We start from the raw sequence: 26,552 nt of genomic DNA, 5'->3' as shown, positions 1-26,552 counted from the left end.
TTTCCTAACTTAAGTTCTAAGATTCTAGTATGATTCACATTATAAAGTGAAGGGGGACTCAGATTCTTCGGTTTGGATTTCCATGACAAATCCATCCTAAATTCCTAATCTTGTCTTAACCGCTCCGGTTTCTTCCCCGTGTAATATAATGGAAGAACGAAAAGAAGAGTTGGAGAAATCTTGGTCTGCACTAGGGACATTTGAAAGTCACAGTTTGCATGATGCTCATTCCATTACCACTGACCCACTTTCGGGGTTCACAATCGTTCTCAGTTTAATACTCATGCAAGGGTTACTCATTCTGTATCACATTTTTGGACCAAACCAGGAAACTTTGTTTAACATGTACCCTTCGGTTCTCCAAACCTTTACATACTAATCAGCAGATATTTGCAGCGTACCGGGTATGTTACAAAGCTAATGGGGGATAAAAGGTACGAATGAAACAATGAATGTCAAAACCTGCAGCCATCCAACACTTCTTGAGACTGTAATTTGTATTTGCAGTATTTGTGTTTATTCAGAGCGTCGAACTCCATATTCTTCTCTCGAATGAAATAATAATAATGGAAATGTCATCATGGTATCCAAGGGTTTTCCTTGTGGGATGTCAAGCAGTTCGTGGAAGGCCAGTCCTGCAGACCCCAACATGCATATGAGTTAATGTCCCATGAAAATAGTTATAACTGCAATATTCATCTTTCAGTTCTTGATTCAAATAAAAATCTTTCAGTTCTTGATTCAAATGAAATGGGGTATTGTACATTTGTACTTGAGCTTTCTTTGCTGCTCTAAACAACACTTCCTCAATCAGATTTTGTGCAGGATCACCAATTCACCATCAGGAAAGGAAGAGATGAACAACTCTATTTCAGCGACTGCTTCTTCATTGGTGAAGTACTGATAGAGCCCTTCAGAGGACAATAATAAGAGTCACTCTCTCGATCTGAGTTTGTAATGATAAGAGTGATGGTATACATGTGATGCAGGCTAGGGGGCAGTCCCAACATAATTGAGACTAAATATCTCTAACAGTGCATCCTATACTCACACTCACTTTTGTGTTTTGGATTACTAAAACTGTTTGGGCATATGTTTACATCTAAACAGAAAGTGGAATGCATAGTAATTTTAGGGGGGAAAATGTGAATATCACCTCCCTTCTGGTGATATTCAAAAAAAAAAAAAAAAAAAAAGATGCTTACTTGAAGAACTGATGTAGACTTTAGTTATACCTTGCCAAAAGAACTGATAGAACAAAATGACAGATGCTTCCTTGAAGAACTGATGTATGACTTTAGTTATACCTGCCCAGAGAACTGATAGAATAAAGGTTTTCGTTTAATATGTTTGTTCTTTCCTTGATCGACCTTCCCATAAAGCGTTCCTTGATACAACTCACTAGGTCAGCTTCAACCATACTCGAAGAACTTTCGGAGTATATATATGTGTGTGTGTGTGTGATATCACAAACTATCCATATCTACTTGATCAACCTTGATCAGTAGTTCTGTCCCAGAGTTTGTTTCGAAGGGATCTGCTGCGTCTTCATTTCCCAGATTTCTCCTCCTATTAATCCAATCATCTGTAGAAGAAGGCCTATCCAAAACTAAGCCATCCAGGTATAATTCACGGGCGCAAATCTAGTTAGTTAATTATAACGACTCCCTGTATATTTCTTACTTTCTTTCACGCGCATTTTCCTCGTATAAATTCTCCATATATATTTGCAATAAATAAGATAATATGCGGTCAACATTCAGAACGTTGTGGTACTGTACATTGGTCCAAGGAAATTTCAAATTTCCAAGTTATGGCCAGCTCAGCTGAACGGTTTTTCTTTTTGTATTTCAGAAGAAATGAAGAAAATGAAATACTCGTCTGAACGGCTCAATAGATATATCAGGTTCATCGGCTCGATCCTTTAACTAAAGTTTCTTCTTTCTGCTTTCTCATCAAACAGACAATCAGAAACTTTGTCGTAGTCGAGACTTGATAAAGACTTTCGTCTTTTTCTAACTTTTAAGAGCAAATGCACTTATGAATCTAAGGCAATTGTTGATTAATCAGATCCACTATTTGCATGCTAATTCAATAGTATTTAATGAATTTATTTATTTATGAATGAAATTAAACTTATAATTTGATTTATTAATTAACTTTAAATGAAAATAATGGTACACTAATTAATCTAACCATTTAATAGTAACAAAATATTGATTAGAATTTGAGTAGTACCATTTGACAAAATAACTAATAATCTTTTATAAGATTAAGAAAAGGTCAGTGATAGTAAATAACTTAACTATTGTATAATATTTATCAACTCAAGTACTTGCGCGCTTCAATGATTTGAAGGCTTCATTCAAAATTGATTGAGAGGTAGAGGGTTTCACTCTCTTTCTCAGGCAAGTTTTTTCAAAGTTGCCCCACCCAGAGACTGACTAAGAATTGCTCACCTAATCTCCTCTTGCATTCGGTTGACAGCTAAGTGATGAGATTGATCTTCCTTGCTTATCCAAGCCTTTCATAAATATTTTATTATAAAAAATGTTAACTCCGTTAAGCCCTCATTTTCTTTTTAAAACTTAAATTAAAATTAAAAGCTAACTAAAGGAAATAAAAACACCAGTGCCCTCTCCTCGAAGACTCCCCTCCCTCTCCCTCTCCCTCTCTCGTCTCTGCACTCTTGCACACCAAAACAAAAAGTAAAAGACTACACGCTTCTTCTCTTCTCTAATCTTCCATATCCCCTGTGTTATATCCATATATCAGGACGATGGTAAGTAAGAGGAGTTCAAGGTGAAGTGGCTATGAATTGCTGTAAAAATTGAAGGGATATTAACAGAGCACTAGTCTGGGATTTTACTGAGAATTGAGTTGTAGCTCATGGGTAATATCAATTTCACCGCCAAGATTAGAAGAGCATAGTCAAAGGTCGATTAGGCAAGTGAACTGGACATAATTGGAGAGCTAATGATTTGCAATTTTTCTGTTACTCAATTTCTCCAAACTTTGGAATTTTGAATTGGATGAGATCACGAGAGGTTCCTTTCACTTATTCAGGTGATACCTTTCCAGAAATTATTTTCGATGTTTTATTTGAATTTAATGCAAAATTGGGTTGGAAGAGAGGGCAAGCTGGGTTTTGCAGGAAAAAGAGAAGGGAAAAATTGGGTGAAGACGATGACCAGAACCAGATGATGACTCTTTACCATAGTTTATTCACAAGACAAGGAAAATCAACAATTTCATAATTGCTTTTCAGTTCCTCAGTACAGTAACTATTATATACCAGACAAACAGTTTCATGGAAGGAAGAGTGTGGAGGACGACTTGAGAAAGAGGACGTGATGGAGGAGGAGGAGAAAGGAGAGACGGAAGGAAAGTCTTATTCGGTTAATTGTGTATTTGTGTTATTTTTCCAACGTTTTTTTTTTTTTTTCCTTTTTTTCCCTAACAGAGTTAGCTGTGGTTAAGTGAGCTGCCACATGTCAACATAGCAGTGGATGGGACAGAATACTTCCTCCCCTAACTTTCCTTCTTCTGCATTGTCTATATTTTGGGCCTGAGGAGTCTTCTGGGACCTCTTTGGGCTTGTACCTTTAATGACAAGTCCATCTTTCCAAAACTAAAATAAAGGGTGGACATATATAAAAGGCAGTCAAATTCAGCTGTTACCTTACCCATGCTCCTACTGTGCTCTTCAACGGCCTTGGACTGACTGACAAAAAGTGTTGATTATGATATGCATATAGGAGTTAAAGTTCATCAATTCTAGGGAAAGAATTGAACAGACAGCTATAATTTTCTAGATATGGTAGAAAAGCAGAGGTGAGGGTGACTCCAAATTGAAACCTAATTAGGTTGAACTGAACTAAACGTGGGGATATACATCAACTGCTCCATATTCGAAGGTGTCATTTTATTCTAGTATGACTCTGTATGATGCTCATTTACATCATAAAGTGATAGTGTGAGCTCAGATTTTGAGGTTTGGATTTCCATGACAACTCCATCCTATTCTTTGTCTTAACCACTCCGGTTTCTTTCCCTTGTCATGGTAGAAAGAAAAGACGAGTTGGATTTCTCCAAGTCTGGACTTAGGACATTTAGAGTCACAGTTTGCATGATGCTCATTCCACTACCACTGAACCACTTTCAGGTTGACATTGGTCATCAGTTTGTCACTCGTACAAGGGTTACTCATTTTGTATTACATTTTCGGACCAAACCAGGAAACTTTGTTTAACGCCTTTCTGGCTTTCTGTTCTCCAAACCTTTACATACTGATCAATCGGCAGCTATTTGCAGCGTAATGGGTATGTTACAAAGATAATGGGGGATAAAAGGTACAAATGAAACAATGAATGTCAAAACCGGCCATCCAATCCTTCTCGTGACTGTAATTTGTATTTGCAGTATGTTTTATTCAAAGCGATGAACGCCATATTCTTCCCTCGAGTGAAATAATAATAATGGAAATGTCATCATGGTACCGACGACGTTCGCCTTGTGGGATGTCAAGCAGTTCATGGAAGGCCAGTCCTGCAAACCCCAACATGCACATGAGTTAAATGTCCCATGAGAATAGTTACTGCATTCATCTTTCAGTTCTTGGTTATATATAGTACTTACCAGCTTTCTTTGCTGCTCTAAACAACACTTCTTCAATCAGATGTTGTGCAGGGTCACCATCAGGAAAGGAAGAGATGAACAACTCTACTTCGGAGACGGCTTCTCCATCAGAGGACAATATTAAGAGTCTGTCTCTTCACTCTCTTGGTCTGAGTTTGTGGTGATACAGTGATGGTATAGATGTGATGTATGGGGCAGTCCCAATATAATTGAGTCTAAACATCTCTAGCAGTGCATCATTCCATTTTGGCTGCAAAAGAAAAGGTCGGATGTTAAGTTCAAAATGGCCACTCACACTTTTAAATATGAAGAAATTAGACCATGCAACCCAGAACCTCACTCCCACAAGCCCAGGGATGAGCGAGACTCGAACCAAAGAATCTCTTGTGCAAGGCTTTATTTTTCTAAAATGAGATGACACTCCATGTTATCCCATTATTCACAAAAATAATGGACTTTTTATGTGATCTTAGTTCATCGATGTCTCAATTTCATTCTGAATTCAATAATACAGTACTAAGGCAGTAAAGCCTTGTGAAGAGGATCAATTGTTATTCATAAGGCATATATATGGGAGTAGTTGGCATTCATGTTTACTTTGTACTTGAAGCAAATCTTAAGGTTCCTCATTGTCCAACACAAGTTTAAACTAAAAGTACCTGTTTTAGAAAGCCAGCACCAAATGCCCGAGTGACCTTCAAATAACCCTTCACTCTCTTATTCATCACTGCAGTAGCATCATCTGGATGTTCATTCCTTATCCTTCGAACTTCCTGTTAATCAAATCAAAGGGACTTCGGTTAGTCTCATTTCTCAAAAATTTAACCATCAAAACAGAGAACATAACGACAATGTCAAAATACCTCTTTCACACTTGTACTGTGATCCATTGTCAGCTGAACCGAAGTCAAATTGTTTAAACTGTAAAGCTCATCAGCACTAGATGATCGACGTTCGCATAAAGCTTCCTCATTAATCCGTTCCAAGTTTCGCTTGATTTTGGGATCGACTTTCTGAGCTAAAACCGCACGACTATCCTCAACATTCATCAAGTAAACATCATCTCCCTTCATCAACATCACCAGCACACAAGACCCCATCAGAGCCAACTCAGGATTTTCGGTGACCATCTTATCCGCAACATCCAAATAGGCCTCCTCAGTTTTTCTTAACGCCTCCGAAAGAGCCTTGAGAACATCCGAGGGGTTTGCAGCTGCCACACCATTCGACACCTCAAGCTTCACGTTCTCCTTAGTTAACCTATCAAGCTCTGGCCTTTCTCTATCCCATTCACACTTCCATCTCCTCTGACTCTCCTCCCACTTATTATCCATCTCATTACTTTCATTCCTCAAATGCCTGCTCTGTTTTCTATTTGACAACACATTCTCCACTGTACAATTCTCCTTATCAACTCCATCAATGCAGCCAACCTCACTAAAAGAACACGAAACCACATTGGAATCCGATGATTTCAATTCCGTGGATTCGATTTCCAACATGTCACTCCACAGCAACCCCTTGAGCTCCTCATGCACAGCAGAGTAAAGATTAGACAACAAATAATCAGGAGCATCAGGGCCATTAAACCCATCATAAATCCCCACAAACACCCAACCATGCTCATCAGAAACCACAACATGAACTCGATCCTCACCCGCCTTCCCCTGAGCCCACTGAAGATTCTGACTTTCCATTGAGAAATCCCCAATCCCATTCTCATTTCCACTCAAACTCGCATGGCTGCTCAAGTTAGTACTACTCGGATTCAACTCCTCCCCGATTTTCTCCGACTCCGATTCACACTCCTCGAAATCGCTCTTCTTATCATCCTCATCAAGCCATTCCTTCTCTTGGGCTTGTGCTCAAGCACAATTCTCTTTTATCTATTCCGACCAAGTCTTCTGGCACATTAATATATTGGACTTTAAAATTTAAAAGGCCCATGACATTGGGCCATTCCGTTAATGGCTTATGCCCAGAGCCGGCCTGCTAGTTCTCATCGACTCAACCCGATCCGAGCGTAACAGGTAAATAACTTTCCAGCCAAAAATACATAAGACATTGCGGAAAATTGGGGAATGCGGTGTAGGGTGGTGGAGGTTGGTGCAATACAATAGCTTTCCGGAAAACGACTCCATTGGGGTACATGGATCGTCGAGTTCCTTTTTTCGGGATTTTGAGCTCTCAACCGTCAGAAAATCCTGGTATTTAAAGCTTAATTTTGTAATTTGAGTCATTGTGTTTTGATTTTACTTTTGGAGTACTCTCTAGACTTCTTTAACTGGAACAAAGTAAAAATACGGTACTGTGATGGCGCGTCTTTTGCCGGCCACCCCGAAAATGAGGTGAAGGTATATTTTTGTTTGGAGATTTTGTGCCTTGTTTCTGAACTGGTTATAGTTTTTGTATATGGAAGGATTTTTTTTCTTTGGAGAAACGTAATGGAAGTAAGTTACTTGCTAGTTGTAACATTGCCTGTTCTTTTGTTTTGTAGAATGGATCAAAACTTTTCTTTTCTTTTTTTTTTTTTTGGGCAAAGAAAATTCCCAGCACATCTGGGAAGCAATTTTGGTTGAACTCTTGTCAATTGGCTTGTCAAAGTCAAAACAGGTATGTATCTCTGTGGTGACTAGGAATTAAAGCTTGTCTAGAAAAGGGCCAATGGTTATGACTAATACAAGCCAGTGTTTCAGTCTCATTTCATGAGCTGATTCTTTCACAATTTTCTTCTACAATATATAGAATTTACAGGCATTTGTGTGTAATTGAATAGTGGTCCAGTTCTGCTTATATGCATAACTGAAATCTTACAGGCGCTTCTTTCTGGATGCTCAGCCGGCGGGTTGGCAACTCTTATACACTGTGATGACTTTCGAGGTCTTCTACCTAGGGATTCAAGGATTCAACTGTCAAATGTCATGCTGATGCAGGTTTTTTTTTCTTGATGAGTATGTTTTATGTGTACTACAGCCTTGCACCAACATCTTTTAGCTCAACCCTTCAGTATGAAGTCTTTATAGGATAATACATTTATCTGAACTCTTGTACGATCATTGTTCTTTTCATCTAATATCTCTTTAATCATAAATTTCATAAGATGGTAGTGAAGTTGATCTTCTTCTTTTTTTTTTCCTTTTTTTTTTTTTTTTTTGAAGTTGAGTCATCAGGAACCTATCATGCTTTGAATACTTCTCACATACCATCTTCTTTTTTAACCAATTTGAAATGCTTTCCTATCAGGCCACAATTGGAATTTTCAAAGATTTGCATGCTTTTAGGAACTAATTGTTAAGCACATGTGCCTTTTCTTTTCTTTTTTTGCTCCGTCTGTAACGCATCTTCTGTGCTCGGGATATTGATTGCATAAGATAACTAGATAGATAGATTTTCAGTTCTTTTCTGTTTCCGACATTTCAAGAAAGATGTTAACCAAAACCGGACCATGAGAACTTTTTATTGTGATGTTGTGGTTCTTCAGGTTATGCTCTAATCTTACTGCCTTGTGTAAATTTTACTGGTATTCCGTTGTATACTCTTTTGCTAGAAGTAGTTGATGGAGCTAATATGGGATGCCTATCAGTAGTCAAATCATATTTGAATTTTTGAGAGGTGCATCTGCTTGTTTTTATTTGAGTCTCACAGATAGTACGTGAGACTTTTCATCCACTTTGTTTTAATGTAGATGAGCCACATGAAAATTAAAATTAAATTCTTTTGTTTTGCTAGATAATCCTTTAACAGTATCTTCATGGGAACTGAGGCAAGACTCAATATTGATATCTCTTGCTTGTTTTATCATGCTGTCAGGATTTAGCAAAAAGTTTGCACAAGGATTGTGTTGCAAGAAAGGAACCAGCTAAGGTTGGTGTATGTTTCACTGATCAAATTTGAGAGGTCCCTAGTTTTCTGCTCAGTATGATACTATGATGCGTACCAGTAATCTCCTATTATTTTTGTGGCAGTGTCTCTTTCCTGAAAAAATTATTAAACACGTTAGCAGGTGAGGATCTAGATGAAGGATGTTTTTTTTTTTTTTTTTGTTAAGTAGAATCTTGTCCCAGGATCTAGATTAAGAAAGAGAGTCCTCTGTCTCCTCCCTCCTTTTATATTTGTTCAGTCCACTGAGGTTATTGTTGAATGCTTAGCTCATAAAGCTTTTCTTAGATTCGTTCTTCCATGCTTTTGCTCATAATTATGATATTTTCGTATGTGAGTTCTGTTCAGCAACTTGAAGCTGAGACTGAAACTTTATAACAGAAAAAATTGCAACTGGTCAGTAGTTTATTTCTAAAATAAAACATGTTATACATCTCTGGTGGTTTTACCTAATGTATACATGTTTTGATGTTCAACAGCAACTGAAAGCCTAAACACCCTACTTCAATAGTATAGCATCAAAATATGGCTCTTTAGTTGTGTCTCTTGCCAAAAAAAAAAAACATTGTTATTCTGTCATTTTTCTTATGCAAAGTTATCCGACTCATTTGAACTTTGATAGACAATTGCAGAGTCTGTGGGTGATTGGTACTTTAATCGAACTCTTGCAAAGCAAATTGACTGCCCATTTCCATGCAATCCCACCTGTTATCATATGAATTTCACTCAATTTTCACGAGGTTGATTGGGCTCGAGAATACATCCCACTTATGATTGGTCATTCCCAAGTTTAGACCTCTACGATCTCAGTATACCCTGGTGGAAATATTCCCTAGTGGTCCAGAGCCTGTAGATACTGATATGATAACAAAGGTGTGTAGAAAAGAACAGTTTATATTTGATATAACGTCTTTAGAACGAGGAGAAAAAATTTCTGTATATTTTACATTGCAGAGTCAGTGTTAACCAGATGGATGGCATTTGCTTTGAATCTCTTTTGTATCTTGATTAGCTGAAAAGGAATTGTTCCTATACTGGATTTGACCGATTTGTAGCAACTTCTCTGTTTCAACTCTTTTTGGAAAGGCAATGCAGCTTGTAAAGCTTCTCCTACAAATGTCTGGTTATATTATTTATTTGAATATTAGTGCTCTTTATATATCATTTCCCACACCAAATTGGAATTACTTTGTGTAAATTACCAATTTGGTCAACTACAGATTTTTATTTTTTATTTTTTGAATAGAAAATGTCAACTCTATTAATACTAATAATAAGAAAGATTACAAAAGAAATATACGACAATTAAGCATCGGAAATAAGACCTAGCAGAGCTACAACTGGATGCACTAGCGCATATGAAGACGCACCGGATGTATACCGGGTTAATTAAACAATTATAATGGTATGACCAACAATAAAAAGACAATATTCCATCAAAATAACCGGTGATATGATTGATCAAGCATATTCCTCAATAATCGTACCCCAAAAAGAGAACAATGTTCCACCTATATTACCGATAGTATGACCGACCATGAAAGAACAATCTTCTAACAATGTTACTGGTGATGTAACCATCCATGCACTTCCATCGTAACGAAGGGTGGGGATATATGGAAGGCAGTCCTATATGCTCTTCAACAGCCTTGGAAAGATTGACCGTGAAAAGGTGTTGATTATGATATGCATATAAGAGTCAAAGTTCATCAATTCTAGGGAAAGAATTGAGCAGACAGTTATAATTTTCTAGATTTGGTAGAAAAGCAGAGGTGAGGGTGACTTCAAATTGAAACCTAATTAGGTTGAACTGAACTAAACATATATAGGGATCGATCTACATCAACTGCTCCATTTCCTAACATTAAGATTCTGAGGTTTCATTTTATTCTAGTATGACTGTATGATGCTCATTTACATCATAAAGTGAAAGTGAGCTCAGATTCTGAGGTTTGGATTTCCATGACAACTCCATCCTAAATTTCTAATCTTGTCTTAACTGCTCCGGTTTCTTTCCCATGTAATGGAAGAAAGAAAAGAAGAGTTGGGAGAAATCTTAGTCTGGACTTGGGACATTTGAAAGTCACAGTTTGCATCATGCTCATTCCATTACCACTGGACCACTTTCGGATTCACATTCGTTCTGAGATTGCCACTCGTGCAAGGGTTACTCATTTTGTGTCACATTTTCGAACCAAACCAGGAAACTTTGTTTAACACGTACCTTTCGGTTTTCCAAACCTTTACATACTAATCTCAGCAGCTATTTGCAGCGTACTGGGTATGGTACAATTATAATGGGGGATAAAAGGTACAAATGAAACAATGAATGTCAAAACCAGCCATCCAACCCTTGTTGTGACTGTAATTTGTATTTGCAGTATTTGTGTTTATTCAAAGCGTCGAACGCCATATTCTTCTCTCGAGTGAAATAATAATAATGGAAATGTCATCATTCAATACCTTCCCCTTGTGGGGTGTCAAGCAGTTTATGGAAAGTCAGTCCTGTAGACCCCAATATGCACATGAGTAATGTTCCATGAAAATAGTTATAACCGCATTCATCTTTCGAGACAAGTTATGATATTGTTATATTTATCATACACTGATTTTACACATATTTGAACAAAAATTATAATTTATGTAAATCAAAATTACAATATTGAGAACAAAGTTATCACATTCGTTTACACTATTTACATGTAGTTAAACCAAAATTACAACATTAACAACAAATTTGTTCAAAAATTTGTAACAAGGTCGTAGGTGGTGTAATTACCATTAATAGAACTAAGATTACACAAAATAAGACTTACGTTACCACAATGACAACAAATTTGCTGTCACATTTGTAAATGTGAGTATGACATACTGGTATGTACTATAGAAGTACTTTCCTCATCTTTCAGTTCTTGGTTCAAATAAAATGGGGTATAGTACTTGCCAGCTTTCTTTGCTGCTCTAAAACAACACTTCTTCAATCACATTTTGTGCAGGATGCATGTGATGTATATCAGGAAGAGAAGAGATGAACAACTCTACTTTGGAGACTGCTTCTTCATTGGTGAAGTACTGATAGAGCCCATCAGAGGACAATAATAAAAGATTGTCTCTTGTTCTGAGTTTGTGGTGATAGAGTGATGGTATACATGTGATGTAAGGGGCAATCCCAACATAATTGAGTCTAAACATCTCTAGCAGTGCGTCCTATACTTACTCTCACTTTTGTGTTTTGGATTACTAATCACACTCGTTTGTGTGTTTACATCTAAACAGACAGTGGAGTGAATAGAAATTTTAGGGAAAAAAAATGTGAATATCACCTCCCTTTTTGTTATTGCTTCAAAAGAAAAATGACAGATGCTTCAATTAAGCATCTGATGTTAGGTTTTGAAACTTAAACACCATTTTGAGGTTTGGAAAGTAAACTCACCTTAATATGGCTAGCCTCATACTGATAGGAGCATTTCAATGCGACGTACGTCTTAATAGTTAATTCCTCATATTTTGCTTAGTTATTTCCTTTACTTAATCATTTTAAAAGTAGTTTCTATTTTCTAGATACATTAGAATAAATAACAAAGAAATGAGCTTAAAGGCACCTGAGAATGATGTGAGACGTTGGAAATGACAAATAGAAGGCACAAGGGATGCATAAATTAGTTGAAATGAAGAAATAGAGTATTCCTGGTCCAACCAGGAATTCTTGGTCCGACTAGGAATCCCAGTCAAAGTAGGAAACCTGGGTCAACTAGGAAATATGTTCTGAGAAATGAAGAAAAATGGAGAAAATGCAGAGTCCTAGTTGGACTAGGAAACCTACTCCTGCCAGGAAAATGAATCCTAATGACACAAGGAGTCTCAGTTGAACTAGGAAAGCAAAAGAAGATTTCGGAAGGTTCAAGAATATTTCATGTGAAGAGTCCTTGTTTGACTAGGAGTTCTGAAGACATAAGGAGTCCTGATAGGGCTAGGAAACCTGAGAGTACTAGGAGAAAAAACGCACAAAAGGCCAAATCAGGAAATCTGTCTGTGCAAGTTAGTCAACTTCGACAGATCATTGAGAGCAACTCAGAAAGAACTAGATGATGATCTTTATATTGATGGAAAGCCTCGAATGTCTAGTTTTCAGAGCTTTTTACGACCTATCAATATCATTTTTTCTAGAAGAAGTTATGGCCGATTTAGTACAGGAAGGTCAAGCTGCGCGTAAATCTGACTTTTGGCGGGAATTTCTATTTTGAGGCCCAAATCACATCGGGAAGTCCATGGCCGAATTTATGCTTCATATTTCAGATAATATTGCACATATGACGTCCTAGAGGCTTCCAGAAAGGTTTGGCATCATCATTGGAGAGTTTTAAGGGATTACAAAGTCAAAATATAACACGAAACAAGAGACAATTTTGGCTGAATTACTTTTTGATATTTCATTCACCTTACAAGAAGGAATTATATACAAATTACAATTGTGCCTAATAAGACAAGTACTACTCCTAAGGCAAGTAGTAAATCTAATAATACTACAGATATTACAGAATATTACAGATCACATAATATTACAGAATATCTACATAAATAAGGTAAGTATGACTCACACCAACACTCCCCCTCAAGTTGGCGCATACAGATCACGAATGCCCAACTTGCCAAGTGAGTCATGAAAGGCCTTGCTCGATACTGCCTTCGTGAGAACATCAGCTAACTGTTCTTCTGAGTGGACAAACGGAAAAGAGATAAGCTTAGCATCAAGCTTCTCTTTAATGAAATGTCTGTCAACCTCAACATGCTTAGTTCTGTCATGTTGAACTGGGTTGTGAGCAATATCCACCGCTGCCTTATTATCACAATACAAATCCATGGCTCGTTTGGGTTTAAAACCCAAATCACGAAGTAAATTTCTCAACCAAAGTAATTCACAAACTCCATGAGCCATACCTCTATACTCTGCTTCAGCACTTGACCTTGCCACAACCTTTTGTTTCTTACTTCTCCAAGTAACAAGATTACCACCTACAAAAGTGAAGTAACCAGAAGTGGATTTTCTATCTGTAACACAACCTGCCCAATCTGCATCTGTATAACCATTAACATCCAGATGATTATGCTTTGAAAACATCAAGCCTTTTCCAGGTGCAGACTTTAAATACCTCAGAATACGGATCACAGCTTCCATATGAGTTTCACTTGGATTATGCATGAATTGACTCACAACACTAACTGCATATGCAATGTCTGGCCGAGTATGTGAGAGATAAATTAATCTGCCAACTAATCTTTGATAGCGAGATTTCTCTGTAAGAGTTTGATTAGGGTACTCAGCCAGTTTATGATTCTGCTCAATAGGAGTATCAGCAGGTCTACACCCTAGCATTCCTGTCTCTGTCAACAAATCAAGCACATATTTTCTCTGACACAAGAAAATTCCTGAACTCCCCCTGGCGACCTCAATCCCTAAAAAATATTTAAGAGAACCAAGATCTTTCATCTCGAACTCTGATGCAAGTAGATCTTTTAATCTCTCAACCTCCTCTGAATTATCACCAGTAATTATCATATCATCAACATAAATAATCAAGGCAGTTAATTTACCTTCACTGCGTTTCAGAAACAATGTATGGTCAGAGTTGCTCTGCTTGTACCCAAACCGACGCATAGCTTGAGAGAATCTTCCAAACCAAGCTCGTGGTGATTGTTTGAGTCCATACAAGGACTTATTTAACTTACACACAAAACTACCTCTTGTGATTGCCTCATATCCTGGTGGTAGATCCATATAGACTTCTTCAGATAGCTCTCCATGAAGAAAGGCATTCTTTACATCAAACTGTTGCAAAGGCCAATCTAGATTAGCTGCTAGAGACATCAACACTCGAACAGTATTAATCTTTGCTACTGGAGCAAAGGTCTCCTCATAATCCACGCCATATGTTTGAGTATATCCCTTTGCAACAAGTCTTGCCTTATACATGTTCACTGAACCATCTGCATTGTGTTTGATAGTAAACACCCATCTACATCCAACAACTCTCTTTCCTTGTGGAGGTGGCACCAACTCCCAAGTATTATTCTTCTCCAATGCCTCCATCTCTTCATTCATCGCTTGAGACCATTTGGGATCCTTGAGAGCATCCTGCACTTTACTGGGAACACATACAGAGGATATTTGATTCACAAAAGAAGCATGGGATTTGGATAACCGGTGGGTGGATACAAAGTTAGCTATGGCATACTTAGACTTAACATCTAAACTTGGCTCATATTGACGAGGTGGTTTACCACGGGTGGACCTAGGAGGCAAAACATACACACTATCACAATTATCAGAGTTAGAAGAAACACCACTAACCTTAAGATTGGGACGCTCCTCAGGGATTGGTTGACAAGGGTTATCTGTATCTAAGAGGGGTGGAGGAGCTTGGCCTTCTTGAACTGCTAAATTTTGGACTTCATGTTCGCTAGCATTCTCAGATGAAGATTGAACAGGGGAGACCACTGATGGAGAAGGAGAGACTGAGTGATTAGGAGCTTCTTCTTGAAGGGTAGACGATTCGACAATTGTATTTTTTGGTTCGGAACTTGCAACGCTCTGTTCGGCAGTTGCATGATGAAGGGTAGACGATTCAGTAATTGCCTTTTCTGTTTCTGCAGGAGTGTCATTGGCTGAATTTTAATCCCACAAGACTTCTCTTCCAAAAAAGTGTGTTTCTCCCCCTGAAGTGAAGGATTGATGGGAGAAAAATAACATGCATCCTCATAAAAGGTGGCATCCATGGTAACAAAAACTTTCTGTGTAGGAGGATGAAAACACTTGTAGCCCTTCTGATGAACACCATAGCCCACAAATACACACTTTAATGCCCTGGCATCGAGTTTGGACCGTTGATTCTTAGGAACATGGACAAACACAACACACCCAAAGACACGAGCAGGGAGATTAGAAAACGAAGGGACAGACACATGATTTGAAAGGGCAGCATAGGGGGTTTGACACTATGCCAAAAAACGAATCAGACGACATATTTCCAACGACAGCAAAATTTTTAACTGTCGTCTCTTACTAACAGACGACATCAAGAATTTTTCTATTGTGAGACTTTACTTCAGACAACACATTTAGTAGGATAAGTGTGATGTTGTCCGGATTTTCAATTCAGACAACATAAATTTCATTGCTGTTGTCTCTACACCAAATTCAGACAACAGTTATTACTCTGCTGTTGTCTCTATATTTCGATTGAGACAACAGTTAATGTCTGTCTGTTGTGCAAAATGTATTAAGACAGTGCTGGATTTATGATGTTGTATATGTTGTTTATATTTGTTTCATACAATGTCTTCAGACAAGAGTTTATCTTTAGTTATAAACTATGTTGTGTGATGTTGACTTAGATAATGCCTTTACATTTATGTTGTCTGACTTTTCTAACCCTAGCTAGTTGCTAGTTGACTTGGACAAATTAAACACTTGGCCATTATTTCGACAAAAACATACTCGACCTCATCTCCATCAGCTATAGCAGCTCACTCCGCATCTCTCTCACTCAAAATCCACTCGAGCCCTCTGCCATCTCTCAAAATCAATGAAAATTCCTCAAAAGTACTAATTTGAGCCATCTCTCTACTTTGAGCCATCTGCTATCATCGCACTGAAGAGGAAATCCAAGCTTTCAACCGCGATGAGTCACATAAGAGGTTTCAAGATTAACTGTTTTCGAGGTTCTTGAAGACAGATCGAGCGCTCCTTCTTTCAAGCTAGGTACGAATCTTTTGTATTGGTTTGCTAGGGTTTTGCTTGAATTGGAATTGGGGATTAGGGTTTTCTGATGAAATCAATTTTGGGTATATATCTGGTTTAGGGTTGACATGAATTTGGGGATTGGGGATTTCATCGAACTCAAATTGGGGTTTAGGATTTTTATTTTTGAACTGGATTTGGGTATAATGTGTAGTATAGATAAAGTTTCTGATTGGGTGTAGATTGTGATATTCAGTTCGAAGCTTGCTTTTCTTTTGGTATTCTACTTTCTTTTTTTTTCCTTGATACTTATTTGTGTATCATACCATTGACATACCTGCTTTGGTGTTGAAGGTTTGTCTTTACTAGAGAATTTCAATTGCTAGTTGAGAAAGAGAAGAGTAGTGTTGTGGATACTTTGGTACAGTTTCTGCGATTTCTTCAAAGGTAGGAATTCTAGTTCCTTCATTGATTATGAATCTTGTTTAATTTGGGTATGACCTTATTTAATTTCAAAGTTTTCCACTTATGAATCTTATGTTAGTAGTATAAAATCAAGTTCTGGTAGAAATAGAACTTTTGATAAAGATAGTGAGGTTGTTTTTCAATCTTTTGTTAATCAAGCTCTTGGTATTAGTTATTCTTGTTGTCCATAATCCTGTACATGTTTATATTTCTTGAGAACTATACTTTGAAACACTTGGTTAACTTGTGGTACTTTTGGACTGTAAACTGAACTGGTTTGAATCAATGTCAGTTTAATGGTGATGGAGCTACTAGGCTGTTCTTGTATACAAGTTGTTGAAGTTGTGAGCTTCCGTATTTTGGGTATATATTTGCATTGTGTTTTCAAATACTTGTACATAGTTGAGAACTTGATGAGTTATGTTGTCAAAGCTTGGTTCTTTAATGTTCTTGCTAACAAAAAGATGTTGGTTTTGTGCATAATATGTATCCTATGACAATGAGCATTACATGATCAGTTTAGGTATTTGGTAGCCCTAGGCTTTGATATTATTAATGCATCGGGCTAAATGCTCATTTCACAATCTCTTCATCTACCATTTGCTTCATTTACTAATATTTTGGTTTATTGGAAAATCAGAGCAAGCAGTACGTTCACAAACAAGCAAGGAGTATACGTTTTGGAGCTTACGTTTAGGAGAGTAAAAGCAAACAGGTAAGGAAATTGTTTTGGATGTTTGAATTTGTAGCATTATTTTTATGGATATTTGATTCTGGAACCTTATTTTTGATCGATGTTTGGACTTGCTTTCTGTGTTTTGATGGATGTTGTGTAAATGATGATGTGTTATCTGGACCAAATAAATGTTGAGTAAATTTTGATGCTTAAAGCTATGAATTCAATTGGTTTTTGTATTATCTGGTTATTTTTTTATGTTTGCGTTAGGTATGTTGGTTATGTCTTAGGAATCGTACTAAGTTGTTTTTCTGTTTGATTGTAAGATGGATAAATCTTGGATGCATGCTGATAGAAGATCACGGGCATTTGAGTTAGGGGTTGAAGAATTAATTCAGTTTGCATTAGAGAGTGGTTGCAATGTTAATAAACTTTGCTGTCCTTGTATGAATTGTGCACATAGTAAAAGTTTCAAGGCTGGGGTAGTGAAGGATCATCTAGTTGAGTTTGGTATTGATAAAACATACACAAATTGGATATGGCATGGGGAAAATGTGTCAAATGAGAGTGTACCCGAAGAGCATTCTGAAACTGTAGAACAGAATCCCATAGGCATAGGGCAGAATGACTACAGTATGGGGGGGTCCGATGATGAGGAGTTTTCAGAAGACTCCGATGAATTTTTAAGGTTTGTCGAGGATGGTGATAAACCTCTTTACCCTGGTTGTACGCGTTTTACAAAGTTGAATGGACTTGTTAAAACATACAATCTGAAAGCAAAGCATGGGTTAAGTGATGCTTGTTATTCTGACATGTTGATACTCATTGGAATGTTGCTTCCAGAAGGTAATGAAGTCCCAGGGTCTTTCTATGAGGCCAAAAAGACTTTATGTTCATTGGGAATGGAATATGAAAAGATACATGCATGTCCTAATGATTGTATCTTATATAGGGATAGTAATGTTGATGCCACTACCTGCCCTACTTGTGGTCTCTCTAGGTGGAAGTTGGGTAAGAATGAAATAGAGAAAGTAGGGGTTCCGGGGAAGGTTTTGTGGTATTTTCCACCTATACCAAGGTTTAGGAAGATGTTTCAATCAGTAAGTACAGCTAAAAGCTTGACATGGCATGCTGATGAGCGACTAAATGATGGTAAAATGAGGCATCCTGCTGATTCCCCTACTTGGAAGTTAGTGGACGATCAGTGGCCTGCTTTTGGTATAGAGCCTAGGAATTTAAGGCTAGCGCTATCGTCTGACGGTTTCAATCCCTACAGTTCTCTTTCTAGTAGATACTCTTGCTGGCCTGTCATACTAGTGAGCTATAATCTTCCCCCATGGCTCTGCATGAAGAGGAAGTATATGATGCTAACTTTGTTAATCTCTGGACCTAAACAACCTGGAAATGATATTGATGTCTACCTCCAGCCGTTAATAGATGATTTGAAGACTTTGTGGGATGGGGTTCAAGGGGTATATGATAGTTATAGAAGAGATTACTTCACATTGAAAGCAGTACTGTTCTGGACCATTAACGACTTCCCAGCATATGGGAACTTGTCAGGCAGCATTGTGAAAGGTTATAATGCGTGTCCGGTTTGTGTAGAGCATACCAAACCTCATAGGCTGCCTCACGGTCAAAAGATGTCATATCAGCGACATCGAAGATTCTTACCACGTCACCATCCATATCGAAAACAGGCAACTGCTTTCGATAACACTGAAGAGCATGATCCCCCTCCTACTCCATTAAGTGGACAGGAGGTCTTAAAGAGAGTAGAAGGTTTGAAGCGGGTTTATGGTAAAAAGCATCGTCATCCTCCATCTAAGGGTGTTGACGATCAGAATAGACCTTGTTGGAAGAAGCAATCAGTTTTCTTTGAACTTGAGTACTGGAAATTTCTTCCTGTTCGACACATTCTCGATGTCATGCACATTGAGAAGAATATTTGTGATGCATTAATTGGTACATTGTTGAACATTCCTGGGAAAACAAAAGATGGGGTCGCGTCTCGTTTAGATATGGCTTCAATGGGTATAAGAACTGGTCTGCAGCCTATAACGGGGGGAAAAAAGCAGAAGTTACCATTGGCAAGCTGGAATCTGATGCTAGAAGAAAAGAAAATTGTTTGCAATTCTTTTTTTGGTATGAAGCTAGCTGATCGCTTTTGTTCTAATGTGAAGAGTTTAGTGTCCATGGATGATCTGCGACTTGTTGGTATGAAATCACACGATTGTCATGCGCTGCTCCATCACTTACTCCCTATTGCAATTCGTTCAGTATTACAAAAGCCAGTTAGATATGCTATCATTAGATTCTGTCTCTTCTTCAAAGCCATCTGCAGTAAAGTCATAGATGTCGAAAAGCTGAAAAAAATGCAAGCTGACCTTGTTGAAACAGTTTGTGAGCTTGAGAAATTCTTCCCCCCTTCTTTCTTCGATATTATGTTACATCTTTCGGTGCATCTTGTAAGAGAGGTTGAGCTCTGTGGCCCCGTTTTCTTTAGATGGATGTATCCCTTTGAAAGGTACATGAAGACTTTGAAGGGCTATGTAAAGAACCGGAGACATCCAGAAGGTTGCATTGCTGAGTCGTACATCGCTGAAGAAGCAGTGGAGTTTTTAGCAGAACGTAATCTAGATGAACCTACTATTGGACTACCAGTAAGCGACAACTTTGATAATACAGAGACATGTAGACCTTTATCTGGTGCCACAGTGATGAATCCTGATCGGAAGGAGTTGCAGCTAGCACATTTATGTGTCCTGCAGAATACGGATGAAGCAAGGCCTTATTTTGAGTAAGTACGCCTATGTTTTATTTTAAAATATATTGCTTTTGTAGAAATATATGTGTACTCTTTACTAACTGTTTTGCATTTTACATTTCTTTTGCAGTGAACATATGGTATTGTTGAAGCGTCTTTTTCCAAATTTCGAAAAAAATGAGAAGTGGTTAAAGGAGAAGCAGAATAAAACCATTGCTAAATGGATACAAGACAAGGTAAGGGCTATCAGAATCAAATAATTAATCTCCATGGCAGTTTGATGTTCTATTAAATATAAATTCATATTGGAATGATAACAATATTATGTCTTTGCATGCAGGTTGCAGCTGAACTTATGGATCACGAGAATAATGTTTCAGAACATATAAAGTGGATTGCTGATGGTCCTAATCCCGAAGTACCTACATTCAGTGGCTACAAGATAGATGGGGTTAACTTCAGCACCAAGGATCGTGACGATGTCCGTCAAGTTCAATGCAGTGGTGTTTCCTTGTTCGCCAATGCAATGCTAGTCTCTAGTGCTAAGGATAAGAATCCCGTTAATGATGATACAACTTTTTATGGAGTCATTAAAGATATATGGGAGTTAGACTACCATAGTTTTAGGGTACCTATCTTCCATTGTGATTGGGTTGATATTGACAAGGGCATTAGGATAGATGACCTGGGATATACATTAGTCAATTTGAATAGGCTAGGTCATTTCAATGATCCTTTCGTGTTAGGTACACATGTGAAGCAGGTCTGCTACATAGATGACCCTCTTAACGCTAATTGGTCAGTGGTTATAAGATGTCCGGATAGGGATTACCATGGTGGTGATGATGAGGAGGTTGGAATCATTGAACTTGAGGAGGACAATAGCGATGCCACGATGCCAACCATCGATACTACAAATGTAGTTGGTGAACAAACTAGTAGTTACATGCGGGATGGTGACGAAGGAATATGGGTTGATTAATTGATGATTTATGTGTAAAGTAATTGTTTAGTACTATTGTAGCCATTTGGTAATTGGCTTGTTCGATATTTAAATTTGGATTGTGACATTTAATCGCGTCTTGTTTAAATATAAACTGTATTAATTTTTCCTTAACTGTTTTTACTTTAATCTGCCATATTTACTGTGCTTTTATACTGTTTTCTATACTTGTAATCAGTTTTGCTTTGTTGTGCTTTAGATGCTTTAATAATGGTTAACTAACCTATGTGGTTTCTTGGTTATAGGTTATGGCTCCTTCAAAGACAAAGGCTGCCTCTAGAGCAAGGGAAAATATTTTGAAGGCACTAAGAGTGACAAGAGCGAGATCTGCACCTACTGCAGCAACTCCAACTAAATCGAGTGCATCAGAACATAAGCCATCCCCAAACAGAGCAATTTCATTGAATGTCAGAAGGTCAATCGCTAAAAAGAAGCGTAAATCATCAAAGGCAACCAGCCCGATACAAACCGGCTTGAAATTACTGAAGCGTGGCTGTGTTACAATGCATAGGATTGTGAGACGCAAAATACTTGGAATCAAACAAAAAGTCATGTTCAACAAGAAGGGATCGCCTTATGGTGCTGCAGCCAAGGAAATGCAATCATATATCGGGGTGCTAGCACGGACTAAGGCACCAATTTGGAGATCTACTTGGAAGCAGGTGCCAAGAGATCGTAAAAATAAGATTTGGCAATGTGTTGAGGTAACCAACTGACCCCTTCTCATATTCATTAATATAGACTTCATGTTAAGTCATAGACTGATTCCAAGTTTAGATGGCATTTGAGGTACCCCTGGAGGCAAGGAGAATGGTTCTATCTTCAGCTTCACATAAGTGGAGAGAATTCAAGAGCAAGCTGACTACACAGTACATCATCCCACATAAGGATGAACCAGAATTGTTAGAGTATCCCCCAGCTGATTACAACTTCATTGAAAAGGCTCATTGGGACATATTTGTAGCTGATCGCTTGTCAGATGAATTTATGGTACTTTTTTGAATATTTTCATGTTTTCACAATTGTGTTAAAGTAGGGATTCTCGTGTTAATTCTTGCATGAAGTACGCTTATGTATCCTTCTATGTTTTATAGGAAGTGCACAAGGTGCAAAAGAAGAAGAGGGAAAAGAACAAGTACCCTCATCGGATGTCGCGTAAGGGATATGCAAATCTGGAGGCTGAACTGGTAAGATGTATACTCATCGATAATATAATTCCAGCATGTTGATTTTTGGTTAAGGTTGAATTGTTAATTATGTTGGAATCATGTTGTAGTCTGAATCTGTCCCTGAATCGGAATTGGACCGTGCAACAATGTGGATCAAGGCACGGCAGGATAAACATGGTAATTTCAAAGATTCTGAGGTAGAGCAGAAGGCAACTGAAATTGTAAGTAAACTACTACGCTGTGTTGTAGTTGAGCAAAGCCAAAATTTTCACAGATTTATTACAAGATATAAACAATTGTAAATCATAGTACTAATTTTATATTAACAATGTTTTCTTGTTTTAGGACAAGTTGAAGAAGCAGGTGAGTGATGGTGAGGTGACAACTTGTGGCACCGATGATGTATTAACCAAGGCTCTAGGTATCCCTGAGCACCATGGCAGAGTACGTGGTGTGGGAGGTAATATCAACCCTTCGTCTTATTTCAACCTACCTAAGCATAGAAGGAAGACTGTTGAAGAGAGGATTAGGGAAGGCTGCAAGAAATTTATAGAGGAAGAGACCGAAAAAATTGTGGCAAGAGAGAGAGCAATATGGGCTGAGAGGCTAATGAGGGTGGAAGCAAAACTATATGGGACAAGCATTCCCATTGAGTCCCCTCCGACAGGTCACCTTACCAAGGACCTTGGTTCTGGACAAGGTAGTTGCTCCAACTTGAAGGAGAAGACCACAAAGCAAAAGGCTGAGGAGGTTGCTAACCCTGCAAAGAAGCGCTTAGAGTTAGTTGATGACATAGATGAGAAAATAGAAGAACAAAATGGCAGGGGGTTGCTGGTGGAAGTAGAAGCTGGTATAGAAGTAGCAGCTACTTTAGAAGTGGCAGCTGCTATAGAGCATGTTCATGTCGCTCCTATAGAGGTTCGTGCTGCTCCTATTAAGTCGGTTGAAGTTACACAGGAGGTAGATGAACTGCTTGACTGCATAGTTCATAAGGAATATAGCTTATCCTAATTAGTTAACTTGTTCTAGTTAATTTTGTGTCATAAATTTTATTGAAATTTGTGTTTTGCATAACACAGGAACTGAGGCCGTCAGAGTGCAAATTGGCTTTAGGATCAGTAGACAATATTGTTGCCATTGCAAGCGTTGTTGAAGTCCAAGATGATAAGTGCGCCAATCAGACAGTTCATGGTCATCCTTTGGGAGAAGGGAATGTGCGAGTGTCGATCATTCGTCCACTTGTTCCTGAAGCTAAGCTTCCATTCCCAGTCAATGATGAGATAGTGTTTGTCAAAGATGCTGTTGGGACTTATATCGCTTGGCCGAGGGACCTCATACTTCAATCCCCTCCCCAAACTAACAAGGTAAAGTAGCATATATGTACTTTTTGTCTATAATGTAATAATAACTTCAAACTGTTTCCATACAGAAACAACCAAATAAGGCCGCAGGTAAGGGCTCGAAGAAAAGGAAAAGGCAAACAGCTGGTGATGAAGAGGAGTATATTGACTTGAAGAAGCTGCCAAAAGATTACCCTTCACCTTTGAAGTGCTTGTGGTTGTGGGGGAGAGACGCACTAGCCGATGGGAAGACAATCTCTTTCATGCTAACAGATAAAGTATTTGGGATCAATAGGAAGCAATATCTGTATAAGGGAGACATTCATGCATTGTGTACCATGAGTGAACTATCAGGCGGCGTCATCTGCATGTATATGTGGTAAGAATCATTCACGATATTTATATTGTACTACATTGCAAATATTGAATATGAAGGTTGTGTGCTATTGCAGCTATTTGCATGAAGTATTGAAGAAAGCAAAGATGTCGGACATGGTTGGCTTTGTGGACTCTCATCAGATTGGAGCACTTGGATCTGGAAATCCAACGGAAAGGTCGCGTCATTTATCAGTTAGGTTCACAAATGCAAAGAAAGGCCAAATTTTTATGTTGCCATATAATGCAGGGTGAGTTACTTTCTGTAACTTGTCTAATTACAACAATATGTCATTTTAAAAGTCAAGTATCTAAATACAAATACTAAAAACTAGACCTCACTTAATTGATCTGTATAAAATTGTCAGTAAGCATTGGATGTTAACTGTTGTCAACCCGGAGGAAGAAATTATCTACTTCATGGATCCACTAAGGCGTCGACTAGTTGGCGGAGAATGGCAGATCATTGTGGAGAAGTAAGTGTTCAGCGTCTATCATTTTGTTAAAATGCTGGAATCATGATCCTTTTGTGTTTGTATGTTCTTCGATATATTAAAACTTATTGGTGGGTTGTTATATATATTGTTGAAGTGGGATCAAAATTTACAATGCTCAGAGGAATCGATCTGGCCGGAAATCAATAACGTGGCACAATATGGGGGTATGTGTAGTATTCATTGTCTTGTTCAGAATTTTACTTGGTTTTTTGATGGTTAGGTTAGTGCACAATTGAGCTGTTGTAATGTATTGTTTTTAGGGTATTCCGGTGCAACAAGGTGACAAGGATTGTGGGATATTCATCATGCGGTACATGAAGGAAATAGTTCAGGATAAGAATCTAGAATTTGCTTCAAAGGTAAAGACTAGTAATTTTAGCTGGGATGACTTGGTAATAACTTAATTTTCTTGTTCCATGCTGCATCAGTTTGTGTCTTCGCAATTGAGTTTGTAACTTCAGTTTCTGGTTGCTTCATGAATTTTTGATGATCACATTGTAAGTCCTACTGTATTTGTTTCAGTGGCAGCGACGATCAGATCTGGTATACACCCAGAAGGATCTTGATGATGTCAGGTCAGAGTGGGCTAGGTTCGTCATGAAGTATCATGCAACATAGATATCTGGTTGGTAAAGGCGCAGTATTAATGCATGTTTTGGTATTTTGGCTGCTATGTTTTTGGCCTTATAGCTAGGGAAGGTTCAATATGTTTCTGGACAATTAGTATAGGCTAGCTAGGGTTTCTGGCCTTGATGTTTTTGGCCTTAGTTTAGGCAAATGCAGGTGGCATTGATAGACAAGTACAATATCTTTTTGGCCTTTATATATGTGTAAGCAGGCTGATCGAGGATATGTAGTGCTCAGATGATGAAATGGTTTTTCTGTTTAATCAATGGATGTGAATTGGATGTTAATCAATGGATATGTAGTGCTCAGAATGTATGTCATGTCACACTCTCTCAGACAACTGTATTACAAATAAAAACTGTTTTCTAACAATTCTCCAACAATGGGATGTTATAAAATGAAATTAAAAAACTGTTGTCTGAATGTCCTAACTACAATACATTTAAAACACTTACAATTGCCCAACTATGAATAACACAACAACAAAATAGGATGATAAGTTGTTTAAAGTGGAAGAGGACCGCAGTGAATAGGCAAACCACTATTGTATGAAACAAAGAACTCCAACAGAATTTTGACATATTCAATTGACTGACTTGATTAACGAGTACAAAATATTGGAAGGACCATTGTTGGAGTTAGACTAGTACGACATGAAGTCCACGATTTTGAGATAATTCTGTAGTATCAAACAAAAATAAACAATGCTTTCTCCAAAGTTCTGTTGTTTTTCTCCAATTCACACAACAGCTAATCTCAAAATGATGATGTAGAACATTCAAAGGGACAACAGTTTTTACGGAAAACATCTTGTTGAACTTTGCTTCAAAAGTTACTTTTATTGAGACCGCTGCCGACTTAATACAACTTGCACAACGGAGGTAATATATTTTGATGTTGTCCTTTCTGGTATTCAGACAACATTCATGTTAATTCTGGCGCTTGTCTAAATTAGAATCAGACAACAGTTTCGCGCTGTCGTCTGATACCCTGCATCAGACGGCAGGAGTATTAACAACAGCAATTTGGGCTATCAGACGACAGTGAAAAACTGTCGTCTGATTTGTTTTTTGGCATAGTGTGACCATTGAGAACAGAGGAAGGTAGCCTATTGATGAGATGACAAGCAGTAAGAATTGCATCTCCCCAAAGATACTTAGGCATATGAGCACTAAATAGAAGAGACCGAGCTATGTCAAGAACATGACGATTCTTTCTTTCTGACACCCCATTTTGTTCAGGGGTTTGAGGGCAAGTAGTTTGATGAATAATCCCATGAGAATGAAAGAATTGGTGAAACTAAGAATTGACAAACTCCCCCCCATTATCAGAACGAAAGACTTTAATATTGGCTCCAAATTGATTTTGAACAAGAGCA

At 38.0% G+C, this 26,552-nt stretch overlaps 2 protein-coding genes and 1 pseudogene across 9 annotated transcripts; 2 read left to right on the top strand and 1 right to left on the bottom strand.

The window, feature by feature from the left end:
* Window positions 1-4,089: 4,089 nt before the first annotated feature.
* On the bottom strand, window positions 4,090-6,598 carry LOC133722822 (probable protein phosphatase 2C 23; annotated as a pseudogene).
* A 111-nt stretch (window positions 6,599-6,709) lies between these two features.
* On the top strand, window positions 6,710-9,599 carry LOC133722465 (pectin acetylesterase 4-like). Of its 6 annotated transcripts, none has more exons than XM_062149353.1 (6): window positions 6,721-6,845; window positions 7,136-7,251; window positions 7,455-7,571; window positions 8,449-8,502; window positions 8,604-8,641; window positions 9,150-9,599. In XM_062149353.1, exons 1-6 carry the CDS (start codon window positions 6,788-6,790, stop codon window positions 9,160-9,162), a joined length of 396 nt encoding a protein of 131 aa, XP_062005337.1. In that variant the 5' UTR covers window positions 6,721-6,787; the 3' UTR covers window positions 9,163-9,599. The 6 variants fall into 6 exon arrangements, 3 of the variants coding, with proteins under 3 accessions (XP_062005337.1, XP_062005336.1, XP_062005338.1); XM_062149352.1 differs by having other exon boundaries at window positions 9,140-9,599; XR_009852757.1 differs by having other exon boundaries at window positions 7,455-7,589; window positions 8,449-8,641; window positions 9,140-9,599.
* A 6,301-nt stretch (window positions 9,600-15,900) lies between these two features.
* On the top strand, window positions 15,901-25,461 carry LOC133720074 (uncharacterized). 3 transcript variants are annotated; one of them, XM_062146262.1, is made up of 15 exons: window positions 15,905-16,276; window positions 16,610-16,702; window positions 17,361-17,435; window positions 21,412-21,870; window positions 21,944-22,156; window positions 22,261-22,353; window positions 22,443-22,556; window positions 22,681-23,253; window positions 23,415-23,699; window positions 23,765-24,054; window positions 24,128-24,301; window positions 24,419-24,526; window positions 24,642-24,711; window positions 24,808-24,906; window positions 25,070-25,461. In XM_062146262.1, exons 4-15 carry the CDS (start codon window positions 21,415-21,417, stop codon window positions 25,163-25,165), a joined length of 2,571 nt encoding a protein of 856 aa, XP_062002246.1. In that variant the 5' UTR covers window positions 15,905-16,276; window positions 16,610-16,702; window positions 17,361-17,435; window positions 21,412-21,414; the 3' UTR covers window positions 25,166-25,461. The 3 variants fall into 3 exon arrangements, with proteins under 3 accessions (XP_062002243.1, XP_062002246.1, XP_062002244.1); XM_062146260.1 differs by having other exon boundaries at window positions 22,681-23,295; XM_062146259.1 differs by lacking the exons at window positions 21,412-21,870; window positions 21,944-22,156; window positions 22,261-22,353; ... (7 more) ...; window positions 24,808-24,906; window positions 25,070-25,461 and adding exons at window positions 17,723-20,196; window positions 20,294-20,399; window positions 20,504-21,398 and having other exon boundaries at window positions 15,901-16,276.
* The last annotated feature ends 1,091 nt before the right edge of the window (window positions 25,462-26,552 follow it).

Source organism: Rosa rugosa, chromosome 7 (assembly GCF_958449725.1).
Source record: "Rosa rugosa chromosome 7, drRosRugo1.1, whole genome shotgun sequence".
In the NCBI taxonomy this organism is placed as follows: Eukaryota; Viridiplantae; Streptophyta; class Magnoliopsida; order Rosales; family Rosaceae; genus Rosa; species Rosa rugosa.
Note: the sequence above shows the minus strand (reverse complement) of the source record. Positions and strands in the feature narration are given on the sequence as shown.

Coding starts and splice junctions, on each gene's coding strand:
- LOC133720074 (XM_062146259.1), top strand. CDS start 17,723: ATGGATAAATCTTGGATGCATGCTGATAGAAGATCACGGGCATTTGAG. Junction 20,197..20,293: donor GAAGCAAGGCCTTATTTTGA/GTAAGTACGCCT, acceptor TTTCTTTTGCAG/TGAACATATGGTATTGTTGA. Junction 20,400..20,503: donor CTAAATGGATACAAGACAAG/GTAAGGGCTATC, acceptor CTTTGCATGCAG/GTTGCAGCTGAACTTATGGA.
- LOC133722465 (XM_062149352.1), top strand. CDS start 6,788: ATGGATCGTCGAGTTCCTTTTTTCGGGATTTTGAGCTCTCAACCGTCA. Junction 6,846..7,135: donor TCAACCGTCAGAAAATCCTG/GTATTTAAAGCT, acceptor TTTGTTTTGTAG/AATGGATCAAAACTTTTCTT. Junction 8,503..8,603: donor CAAGAAAGGAACCAGCTAAG/GTTGGTGTATGT, acceptor TTTTTGTGGCAG/TGTCTCTTTCCTGAAAAAAT.